Source organism: Triturus cristatus, chromosome 4_2 (genome assembly GCF_964204655.1).
Source record: "Triturus cristatus chromosome 4_2, aTriCri1.1, whole genome shotgun sequence".
Taxonomy (NCBI): domain Eukaryota; kingdom Metazoa; phylum Chordata; class Amphibia; order Caudata; family Salamandridae; genus Triturus; species Triturus cristatus.
Window position 1 is genome coordinate 702109090 of NC_140586.1, and position 13184 is coordinate 702122273.

Genomic DNA, 13184 nt, shown 5'->3' on the forward strand with positions numbered 1-13184 from the left:
GCACTCCTGCCTGAGGGACATAGTCAGCTGGATGAACCTATCCCACCTAAAACTCAATGGCGACAAAACGGAGATTATGGTGATAGGCAACCAATCCCACTTCCGGCCGGAGTCTCTATGGCCTCCATGCATGGGCGCACCTCCAATCCCCAAAGCTGAAATTAAAAGCTTGGGGATCTGGCTTGATCAAAACCTCACCCTAAGCACCCAGGCAAGAAAAACGGCTGGAATATGCCTTGGTCTCCTACGCACCACCCGTAAGATTCTTCCCTTGCTTCCACCTGAATCAAGGAAACTCCTCCTACAGGGTCTTATCCTTTCAAGATTGGATTATGGTAATGCTCTTTACCTCGGGGCTCCAAAAAAAGTGATTGCCAGGCTACAGGTGGTGCAAAACGCCGCTGCCCGGATCCTCACAAACACTAAGACCCGCTGCTCTGCCAAACCAGCAATTAGAGCCTTGCACTGGTTGCCTGTTGAGCAAAGGATACATTTTAAGGCTATGTGCCTAACCCACAAAATCGTCCAGGGAAAAGCGCCGTCCATATTAAAGGACCTTGTGGTTCCATATACCACTACCAGAATCCTCCGATCCTCGCACGCCCATCTGATTCAAATTCCCAAGATAAGGAAAGCTCGTTCAGGATATCGACGTTTTTCCTTTCATGCGTCCAAGCTTTGGAATTCCCTTCCGCCTGACCTCCGGGCCCAACACAATCTGCTTCCGTTTCGAAAGTCACTAAAGACATGGCTGTTCCCATAACCATCTGCTTCGCTATCGGTTGAACTCGCTGTCGCATCTTCTAGCGCTGGGACGCTCAAGGGCAGCCATGCGCTCTAGAAATCTCCTTACATTTACATTACATTTACATTACATAATGGGTTATGTTTAATGTGAACTGATTTTATCAGATATCTAAATAATTCCATAAATGTTTAATGCTGCTTTCTGTAAACTTTGTGTTATTGTTAATTTAGGGTTTCATTTTGTTAAGGGCAAGGATGTGTTATGTTGGGTATTTAATTTAGATGGGGATGGAGATTAAACAGGCACTTAGTTTTTAATCCTGGATTAAATACAAAGGACAGCAGTCTAGATCCGTTTCTCCTTATATCATGGGTGTTTTGTCTGCTGAATGTACAGCTGTTACTGTGTAGGGAATTGGCTTCTCCAGACCAAACAATATTAAAATATACTGGCTACTGGTATGGGTGACGTGAATCCTACAGCTTGTAACCCTCATTATTTTATATAACATTTCCTAGAATGGATTATCCGTGAATGATTCATTGTGTCTGTATAATGTGTGTGTGTGATGCACAGTCCCGCGACACCCTGCGCTGGTATGAGCAGCACTATAAAACCAACTATTTGTGAGAGAGGAACCCAAAGATGTTAGAGTGCTTTGCAAATTAAATAGATGATGATAGACGGCATATAAGGAAAATGCTACTTACCAGTCTGCATCTGTTCTTGGCATGTAGAGCTGCAGATTTACACACTGCATAGATCGCCATCTGGTGTTGGGCTCGGATGTTTGCATTTTGTTGTTGTATTGGAAGAAGTCTTTGGAAGTCAAGAGATAGGCGACTCCTCCTTTGGACAATAGTGCGCATGGGCATCAACTTCATCTTCAGACTGTTTTTTCGCCAAGAAGGGAAATGATGGAGTTTTGTAATAAACAGAAATAGATGCCCATGTATGTTGTTTCTAATTAAGATAATACTGGAACAGATAAGGGTAGCCAGGGAGGCGGGTGGGCGTGTTTTGAATCTGCAGCTCTACATGCAAAGAACAGATGCATACTGGTAAGTAGCATTTTCCGTTCAAAGCATATGAGCTGCAGATCACACACTCTACATAGATTGCATAGCAGTACTCCTCCTCAGCGGCGACCACCAGTATCTGTTGCAGTAGTTTGAAATAGTGTTTTGGGTACAGCCTGGCCCACACTAGCTTGTTGTTTTGCCTGCACATCTACACAATAGTGTTTTGTGAATGTGTGCGGTGTAGACCATATAGCTGCTTTGCAGATATCATCTAACTGAATGTTCCCTAAAAATGCCATTGAAGCCCCTATTTTGTGGGTAGAGTGGGCTTTAGGGGAATAGATAGTGTACGTTTTGCTTTGTGATAGCAAACTTGTATACATTTGACAATCCACCTTGCAATCCCAGACTTTGATATGGGATTGCCTTTAAAGGATTGATGGTGTTGTTGTTACAGTATGTAACAAATCTTTTCCACTTGGCTGCATAGCAGGCTCTAGTGGTGGGGCGCCTAGCCTCTTTGATAACGGTCATACAATCAGGTGGAAGATTGAGGTAACCAAATTCTAGGACTTCAGGAGCCAGATCGCCAGGTTGAGCTGTGCTGGATTTGGATGTCTGATCTCTCCATGGTTCTGTGTTGAGAGCTGTGGGGAGAGGTGTAGTTTTTGGTGCGGGATTACTGATGGTTCCAGCAATGTTGTGTACCATGGTTGTCTGGCCCATGTTGGAGCAACTAGGATCAGTGTTAGTGACTGTTGTTGCAGCTTGCGCACCACTAATGGAATGAGTGGGAGAGGCGGAAAAGCGTACCCAAATCTGCCTGACCAATTCATCCATATCGCATTGCCTTTGGACAATGGGTGTGGATATCTGGCGGCGAAGCTTGGGCATTTTGTGTTGTGATGTGTGGCGAAGAGATCTATCTCTGGCTGCCCTCACATTTGGAAAAACGGTTGAAGAACTTCTGGATGAAGTTCCCACTCGTGAATGTGTTGTTTCTGATGACTTAACGGATCTGCCATGTGATTTTGAATTCCTGGAAGATGTTGAGCTAAAAGGAATATGTTTTGAGAAATAGCCCACCTCCATATGCTCTGTGCTAGTTGAGAGAGCTGCAGAGAGTGCGTCCCCCCCTGTTTTTGTAAATAGTACATTGCTGTCATATTGTCGGTGCGGACTAAGACAGCTTTGCCTGATACCTGTTTCTGGAATGATTTTAATGCCAGAAAGATAGCTACTAAATCCAAATGGTTGATGTGGAGTAGGTTTTGCTGAGGTGTCCATGTGCCCTGTATGGTGTTTGAAGTAGATGAGCTCCCCAGCCGGTGAGCGATGCGTCTGCAAAATCTGTGGAACCGACTCTAGGAAGGGTCGCCCTTTGATAAGGTTTTGGGTGTTCCACCACTGCAGAGAGTGATGTTTGCGGCCGTCCACCAACACCAGATCTGTTAGCTGACCTTGAGCTTGGTTCCACTGACGTGCCAGGCATTCCTGTAAGGGGCGCATCTGGAGTCTTGCATGAGGTACTATGAATATGCAAGAGGCCATCATCCCTATTAGTTGCATGAACACTCGAGCTGGAAGTGAGTGTTGCGGCTGGAATTTTGTTATAAGGGTTTGCATGCTTGCTATCCTGGCTGGACTGGGATAAGCAAGGCCTTTTGAGGTTTCTATTGTGGCACCTAGATATTGTTGGATGTGGGACGGTTGCAGGTGAGACTTTGTGAGGTTTATGGTAAACCCTAAGTCGTGAAGTGGTTGGATTGTGGTGTGCGTGTGATTTACACACTGGGTATGCGACTTGGCTTTTATGAGCCAGTCCTCTAAATATGGGAAGACATGGATTTGTTGTCTTCGTAAGTGGGCTGCTACCACTGCCAGACATTTTGTGAAGACTCTGGGTGCTGTGGTGACTCCGAATGGGAGAACCTTGAACTGGTAATGCTGACCGTCTACTATAAACCGGAGATATTTCCTGTGAGCAGGGTGAATGGGAATGTGGAAGTAGGCGTCCTTGAGATCTAAGGTGGCAAGAAAGTCACCTTGTTTGAGTAGAGGAAGGACCTGTTGAAGAGTAATCATATGAAAGTGGTCTGATTGTATATAGAGGTTTAACGGTCTGAGGTCCAAGATGGGTCTCAGGGTTCCGTCCTTCTTTGGAATGAGAAAGTACAGGGAGTAAACCCCTGTGTTTTGGTGATGCTGGGGAACTGGTTCTATTGCATGTTTTTGTAGGAGGGAAAGCACCTCCTGTTTTAAGAGCGTTAAGTGCTCTGTTGACATTGGGCGCTGTTTGGGTGGTATGTTTGGGGGAGTTGAGGTGAGTTCTAGGCAATAACCGGATTGGATGATTTGTCTCACCCATCTATCCGTGGTAATGGTGTTCCAGACAGGTAGGAACTGTAGCAATCTTCCCCCGACCGGAGTAGAGTGGTCTGGGGGAAGTGGAGGGAAGTAATTGTTTGGGGGTGGAGGCAGTGCGAGTATTGGTAGTGTTGCCTTTAGCCTTGTTGTTATTGCCCCTGTAGCCTCCTCTGTAATAGCCTCTTGTAGATGAGGTCTGGGTGGGACTCTTGTAGGAAGTGGAGGGGTTGTCAGGGTTAGAGCATCTAGAGGCACCCCTATAAGAGGAGCGACGAAAGGAACTTCGGGGAGCTTGTGATTGCAAAGCTCCCATTGATTTGGCAGTGTCGGTATCTTTTTTCATCTTTTCCAAAGAGGAATCTACACTAGGTCCAAATAAGTGTTCCTGGTTACACGGTTGGTTTAATATTGTAGTTTGGACTTCGGGTTTGAAGCCCGAAATGCGTAGCCACACATGTCTGCGTAAAAGGACGCTGGTATTATTAGCTCAGTATGCTGTGTCTGCAGCATCCAGAGCGCAACGAATGGAGGTATTAGTTATGAGTTTGCCTTCCTGGATGAGAGCATTGGCTCTTGTTTTATATTGATCTGGAAGGTGTTGTAGTAGGGTCTCTAGCTCATCATAGTGTGGCCCTATCGTACCTAGTCAGCAAAGCCTGTGTGTTGGCAATTATGCATATGTTGGCTGCTTGGGACGCTGTTCTTTTACCAGATGCGTCCAATAATTTTGACTCCTTATCAGGAGGTGGAGCATCGCCTGTGGTTTGGGAGTTGGCCCTTTTCCTGGCGTTGGAGACTACTAGGGAATCCGAGGGTAGTTGCCCTTTAATATAAATTGAGTCAGTTGGGGCAGACTTGTACTTCTGTGGTTAATGGCTCTGGCCTTTACAGGATCTTTAAACACTTCAGGAGCGTGTTTGATTACCCCTTTTAGCATTGGGAGAATGGAAGTGGACATTTTGAGATGGTGCAAAAGTGTCCATGAGGAAATCCTCTTCTACAGGATCTGTGTGCAAATTCACACCGTGGTATTCTGCAGCTCTGTGTATGAGCTGAGTGAACCCTATAGTGTCCTCTGGAGGGGATGGTCTAGATGGGTAGATATAAACTTGTGGTGCATTAGGGACATCTGGTGTGCCATAATTTTCCCATGGGTCCTCTGGGTTGTTAGGGTGACTAAGTTTCCCTAAAGGGTCACTATCCCCTTCCTCTCCGGAGGTGTCCTCCTCATCCTGTGGTGGAGGAGATTTTGAGGGTACTGGGGATGGGATAGGAGAGATGTGGTGTGGAGGAGGAGGAGGTGGAGAAAAAATTCTCAAAGGAGAAGTGGCAATGTCTCTCTTCTTTGGGTGTGGAGCTGGTACAGGTTTGTCCTTTTTCCTTTTCCTGGAAGGACTAAGTATAAGTTGACCTGTCTTTGGGTCTATTTCAATTGTTTTTTTGGGTTGGATCAGGCCGAAAAAGCTCCTCTTCAGGAGTGTGTTTCGGTGCCGATTTTTTTCGGGTCTGATTGTTTCTGTGGCACAAGTTTTGGAGTGGTTTTCTGCTCCTTAGGCTTGGACTCTGGAGTTTTCTTGGGTTCTGATGGGGTCTTCGGAACCTGACTGTTTCTTTGGTTCCGCTGATTTTTTCGGATGCGAAGGTTGAGCGCCAGTGGTCTTCAGAGCCGGTTGCTTCTTTGGTTCCGATGTCTTTTTTTGGAAGATTGAGCGTCAGTCTTTGGAACCGGTTGTTTGTCTGGTTCCGACGATTTTTTCGGAGCTGAGACGTCCATACCAGCGTATTTCGGTGCCAAAGGTGCCGATGTGGAACCAGGTGTTGGTGCGGATGAAGACAGTGGTTTCTTCTTTGGTGCCGGGGATGGGTTTTTGGTACCGACGGTAGGCTGACTCGATCCCGAGTGGCCTGAAGGGCTTATGTATTGACTTCTTTGCTGAGCCCGAAGGCGGGGCGTGGGAAGTTTTCTCCCGGTGTGCACCTAGGCCCGAAGGTGAAGGTGTGACCGAAGCCTTCTTGTGAATGGGTGTGGGGGAGAGGTCGACGTCAGTACTTACGACCCGCTGCCCTGGAGTGAAGTCTTCGACATCGGAGGCGTCGGAGGCGCTTATGTTGCCCTCTTCGATCTGCTCCTGCACATTGATGCCTTCTTGGAAGATATCGTCCGGTTTGGAGAGATGCGCGTTGAATGGGAAATGCTATCAAAACAATACCGAAGAATGGGTGAAGGATTGCGCGACGAAAGGTAGAACGGTAACGACACCGAACTGAGTGCGAAGAACACATCCGAGCCGGATGGCGGAAAAAAACAATCTGAAGATGGAGTCGATGCCCATGCGCACTATTGTCCAAAGGAGGAGTCACCTATCTCGTGACTTCCAAAGACTTCTTCCAATACCACAACAAAGTGCAAACACCAGATGTCATCTGCAGCTCATGTGCCTCAAACATGATACTCCACAATGGTGTTGGACCAATTCCGATAGACAAATAGCATTAAAGTAGAAATTACAGCAGTTATAAATATTGAGTAACAGCAAAGCCATAGGTCACTTGCAGCAGTTTTAAGATCTTCTTAGATTTTCTCATTGCTCAATCGGGTGCAATTTCTGATATTTACATGTTTCCTGATCTTCATTACTTGATTTTGCTCGCGAGAAAGTGTCACTCATAATCATTGAAATGTGACTCACAATGACTACACTGAACTTATGAAAATGTTACACATAAGCAATCTGAAAACTTGGCATTATGTCTCCAAAACCGCCGCAGCACGAGCTAAAGGCTCAGGCAGCTGTAAATGAAATATTCTCAATATTACTACAGACCTGTCAGCTGAGGCAACCACATGTCTTGCTGCACGCACCACCAGAGCAGCCAGATCTTGTCCTGTTAATAATCGTTTCATCATGATGATTCTGCCTAGTCTGCGATGAACTGTGGGACCTCTCACCGTCCAATGAATGCTGCCGGCCGGGCATCGATGAGGTACCGTGACCAATCACAGCAGAGGCACGGCTTGAAGCAGCAAACTAAAAAACAATAAACTGCCGCTTGGATCTACAGTAAAGTGTTCTAATGATGGTCACTTGAATACCTCTGTGGGCCGCTCGCAGCACTCAAGTGAGACTTTGATAATGAATGCTGCAGTCAGTGCAGGTGAGCCCTCAGGCTGGCGTGACCCACTCCTGACCTGGCATTGATTAAAAACGTACTTTACTTAACTTTGAAGAGCGAGTGTGCAGTGCTGCAGTCACACACTCTGTCAAGCACAGCAGTGTGCGGTACGCGTACTGCTGCTTATTCATGAGTTCTTGGGCGGCGCATCCCATCCCATCCCACTTCTGTCAGTCTCCCTCAGCGCGCTGGTGGTGTCAAGGAGGCGATATAAATGCGTGATTTTGCATTTTAGTGCGGTGATATGGACCACCACACTAAAATGCGTTAGTGTCACCCCATATGCCAGGTACTTGGCAGAGCTGCGCTCAAGTACAAAGTTGTAGATCACCATCATTAACACAAGTGTTAATGGAGCACATTTGTGTTATTAAAGTGTATTGCATTAATTTAAATGTATTGTCTATTTCCTTATTAATATTTCCTTATTAACATGCTTATTGTTTTTTTCTACAGAACAAGCAAAGAGCTACAAAGATGAGGGCAATGAATACTTTAAAGAAAAGAATTACAAGAAAGCCATTATCTCGTATACAGAGGGCTTAAACAAGAAGAGCAGCAACGAGGAACTCAACGCCATTCTCTACACTAACAGAGCTGCTGCACAGTATCATCTAGGTAATGACAGTAGTTGGATTGACTAAAGACTGTCTCCAAGGGTGATGCACGTTATACATGCACTGATGAAGTGTAATATGCTATTAATTACCACTATAAAGTGTGTGCATGGGTCGTGATTCATGAGAAGCAAAGCTTTGAGAGGTTCATGATGCCCCTTCCTTCTATAAATTAGCATATTCTCTGTGAGTCTTCGTGTATGGCTTAGGCTATGTTTGTTTCCGTGCATAATAATTATGCACACGTGATATATTGAACCAACGGTTCGGATGAGAGTAGGCCCATATGTACCTGATCCAATCTCGGTGAGAAGAGGGACTAGATATGAATGCTTCCCCCCACCCCCCTTCTCGCTAGCCATAGAACCGCTGGCAGGAGCAATCCGTACTAAGATGGGCGACTGCATACTTTTAGGAGACAATACGCACACAATATCACTATATGCAGATGACCTGTTGGTATACATCAGCGACATCGGTCGGGTTCCCCAGCGACTGGTGCATATCCTGGGAGACTTCGCCTCCCTCTCTGGGCTGAAGGTTAACGCCGCAAAGTCCTGTCTCTACCCCTTTAGTGAGACGAGACGAGACCTGGGATGCATCCTCAACAGGGTGCGCGTACAATGGAGGGCAGCCGCATTCCGCTACCTAGGCATAAGGGTATACAGGCAGCCAACAGACTTGCTCGATGGCAACTTGGGTAGAACACTGGCGGCCGTTCACTCCCAAATGTCATTCTGGAGCACACTCCCACAATCAGTAACCGGTAGAGTAGCCCACACTAAAATGGTGATCATCACACGTTTTCTTTACTACTTCATGAACCAGCCTCTATATATCCTCCCTTCCTTTTTCCACTCACTGGAAAAATTGGTTAGAGACTATATATATGGGGAGACGCCCGGCAACGAGTGGAGATTAAAATGTTCTACCTGCATACAGACCTGCCCGGTACCTTCAACAGCACTACCTTGACCGCCCAGCTGCAGTGGGTGGCCAGGTGGCTGGCTGACCGCCACCATGATGACACCACAACCACACATCCAACCAATACCTTAGCAGAACTGCGGCGATTTTTTTCATCCCCCTATGCGAAAGCAAAACCACTGGAATCATTATTGCTTAATGTAGCATATAGATGCTTTCGCAGAAGCCTATATCTTACCAGGAATGCCATGCCATACGCACATGCCCTACCATTGGAGGGAACGCCCAGGGGTCAAGCAACGAACACGGCCACTGAACTGTGGAGCTGGAGTGAGGCATGAATCCAAAAAATGGGAGACCTATATCAGGAGGACATCCTAATCCCATATACGACACTAATAGAAGAGGACGAGCTGCCCCCAGGCCAATTCCTGCCACACCGATCACAATGGGCCGCCCTCACTTCTAGATGGGGTGACTTAAACAATTATCCTCCAACCCATCTCACCATACAGTACATGCACGTCATGGGACAAGGAAGGCATCTTACATAGTGGTTCGCCGCCTTGTTACGACGCCACTCCGCTGCCAACCTAGTGCCACTTCGGCTTCACTGGGAAAGAGATATGCATCGTCAGTTTACAGACTCTGAGTGGACCTCAGTGCTCGAAAGTCCCATACACGTTTCTAGAAACATGCGCTTATGCCAAATCCAGTATTATGTGACACAAAGGGCGTATCTTACACCCTCTAAAAATGAATCGATATTTCAACCGTGCAGATGCCGCCTGCCCTCGCTGCTCCCTCACAGGCGCAGGACTAATACATATGCTTTGGTACTGTCCCCGCCTACACGCGTATTTGTAATGAAATTGCAGACATACTGACTTGCTGTACAGACAGCACGCTCCCATTTGACTGGCACACTTACATTATGCATCTCTATAGTAGGAATAACAAAAAAACAAAGTGACTTCCAGATTCCTAGACCTGGCAATGACGGTCGCAAATCGACGGATCACCTCGAATACTGGCGTGGCCACGTTCCATGGTCACGTGGGCCAAAGCTGAGAGTATTGCACTCCACCAAGAAGATACTATGGGTGTATGCCATACCCAACTCGCCGTATGATGGGACGTGATGCTGGCTGTGTTGCTACATATTCACAACACTAACACGGAGGTCCTACCCTCCGCCAATCCCATAGCCTAGAGAAACCCATTCACAGAGAAGAAAAGTAGAAAAGTACTAGAATAGGACATGGAGTAGACACAGTAGGCAATGAATAGGACTGCGCACCACCCAACACTACTCCTCGGATGCATGCCAAAGTTCTCACCGCACAAAACACATAGGATGTGCCAGGTGGGGGAATCGGGGGAAAGCTCTGACATTGTTGCATACTCCCTATTATATTTTGAGTTGTCCCTGTTGCATTATTACCCGCCTCCATAGCCCGCTAGATAATACGCAGCAAGAACCTACAGCGCTGATGCGAACTATACACATAGATATTATGTAAATAAACGGGCGCTAAAGGCCAATATTAAGGACTCCCATATATACATTACTGTTTTGTATATGTTCTAACTAACAGTTTAGGCCTCATCTGTTTGTATCCTCGATGCCATAAGCTTACCAACACAATATCCGCCTCATACCTATCGCCAAGTGAGTTGTATACTATGCATATCTGTATAGTTGCTGAAAAATGAAAACTTAATAAAAACAGAATGGAAGAAGAAGAAAAAAAAATTATGCACATGTGCATTTAATCAGGCCCACAGCATTACCTGAAAAATTCTGAAGTGCAATAAATTCACATTGGAAAAGCATTTTGAACATTAGCAGAATTCTTTTGCTCCATGAAGCCATTTTGCAGTGCAATCTGTGAGGCTTGTTGCAGTGTTTTCTCACAATAGTTAGGTTGCGTTATGGCAATAACAATGAATATTTACTTTGCACTATAGTAATAAAAAATGGTTGAATATAGGTCTGTGTCAATCTGTGCAAAGTAACATGTTTTCTTGGGCCACATTTCTTTTTATAGTGTTGTCGCAGGACATAATCCTACTTTTCTATGGGTTAATGGGTGGCAGATAGTTGTAGTTGAGGGAGCAGCAATTTAGGACTATATTTTGGGAATGCCTATCTGGAGGTCGATTTACTTTATAGATCTTTCAACTTCAGATTCCAGTGGTGCACTATGCTCGAGTGATGTGTTTTCACAGTACTGTACCTAGTTCATACTTTATATCCTGTCACTTATGCTTTATCACTATATTTAATGTCTTGCCTGCTTTCCACAACTAGCCCAAACTTGTGATCATTGGAAATGTTGGAAGTATGTGTAGTTTGGTGAATTCTACCAGGTCAGCCACATGCTAGCCTTTAGGCCCACATTCATGATCAATTTCAAGGCTTTTCGTTCCACACTATGAGAACCAGACAACCGAAAATGTTTCCCTGCTTCTGTGGACTGGTACATTGAACAAAAACCCCAGACTTACCTTACCTTGTGCCCGTTAAAGCAAGCATATCGTGGATGTATTCCTCCATATGCTCACATCCACTTCCACACAGGGGATTTCAGCATAAACTTCATGAGCAATGAACAGTTAATGCCACACTTTGTGTAAGGGATTACTACCACTTGACAGACATGGCAATCAATCACATTTCTGTACAAAAGGGAATGTGTTTTTGCATGGATCCACAGTTTGTGCATATTGTTGACCGTCACACTGCCCTTTCTCCATCCGCAGGCCCTCATGCCCAATTATCTTGCTTGCTCACTGGCCTTGTACTAGTGCACCTTCTTTTGCCTAGCTCACATATCTCTCTACTGTTCAGAATCAGTAGGAGACACCAGCATTTAATTGATGAGCAGACTATTGCAAGAGAAGCAGGCTCACCCCTCTGGAATTGTGGTATGGGGTGAGCAGGGTATGCATGTTGTTCAATGCCTTCCAGGTACACATGAGGTCTCTCCTTCAAGGTGCAAAGTTGTAACTTGTCACCTGTTTTGTCACTCTGCTGATTCCTAATGTTTCGTTAATGCTTTGTGTGTGTGACTTGATGAATAATCAGTTTTAGGTCAGGAGGCATTATGAGCATCTCAGTCCTGGGACAACAGTGGACCCCACAAAGTGGCACACAATGCAAACAGGTTAGATTATGCATCCCACCTTCAATCTTCCAGAAGGTAATGACCTGTTGCAGGGAAGTCTTGCCTGTGTAACCCATGTCCTCAGCTAAGTGTGCAGATCCACAGTGGATGGCCCAATTTGACTGCATGAACTGCAGCCCCAAAGTAGGGTCAGGCTTTCCACACCTACCAGCTGCTCTGCTTCACTATAGCAGTGCCTCTCATCTGTGTAGTCTCTTTCCCCCTTATTTCTAAGAAAACCTATCTTTTTGTCTGGTCCTGCTGGACTCACTTTTTGGTGCTCACCTGTACAGGAGAAGTCTGAATGTGACAGCGAACAGTGACTAATTGGCATGTTTGTATGTATGTGTGCACATTCTCAGGGTTCTCCCAATGTTTGCACACAAGTGCTTTTGCCCGGGTGTATGGGCTATGGAACCATAACACATTACCAATCCCATACAGTGGGCTTTGTGCTGGTCTCATCTTTATTATCAAACATACTCCAGGTAGGGCTAGCTCCTTCCTAATCCTATCTAGCCTCTGACAAAAATGGGGTTGAACGGGGTTGTGCCTCCAACTGACCACACCCCCCCGCATCGGTGCCTGCATTTGGGTCAGCTATTCCAGCATATCAGTTCCTTCTGGTGTATGCTGTTTCCGGTTTCTGGGTTTAAAGTGGAGGCGGGTTCCCGCTTCATTTCCGTTCTGACTGCACCAATGACTTGCTTTGCTGATTATTCCTGGTGGTTGTGCTGAAGTTATGGGGAAGCATCAGCGTAAGCGCAGGCATGTGTCTCCTGTCTCCTCTTCCTCTTCTCCGGTGGACAGTGTGGATTCTGCCCCTCCTGCGAAACAGGCCAGGCTGGATAACAGCCGTTTGAAGCGCTTGATTTTGGAGACTCTGCCCGATTTGAAATCCTCCAAGAAGTCAGTTGGTGGTCATTCTGGTGGGGGTTTTGACATCTATTGGGACATTTTTAGTTCTGACTCTTCCGATGGTTCCTCCTTGGGTGCGGTGGACCAGAAGGGCAAATATATCTCCAAGGACTTGTTGCCTGACATCCTCTCTCATGTCACTGGGAACATGGGTTTTCCGGATGAGGTAGTAGCCAGCACATCACAGGATGCGGTGTTACCTCAATTTCAGAAGCAGGCCTTCTAAATCTCTGCCTATACA

General features: G+C 46.1%; 1 protein-coding gene across 2 annotated transcripts in view; it reads left to right on the forward strand.

Moving 5' to 3' along the window:
• Window positions 1–13184, forward strand: part of TTC4 (tetratricopeptide repeat domain 4) — a 223136-nt gene that overhangs the window by 65365 nt on the left and 144587 nt on the right. For both annotated transcript variants that reach the window (XM_085602541.1, XM_085602542.1), the window contains exon 4: window positions 7768–7929. In XM_085602541.1, coding sequence (XP_085458667.1) covers window positions 7768–7929 — 162 coding nt within the window. The remainder of the gene's footprint in view (window positions 1–7767; window positions 7930–13184) is intronic.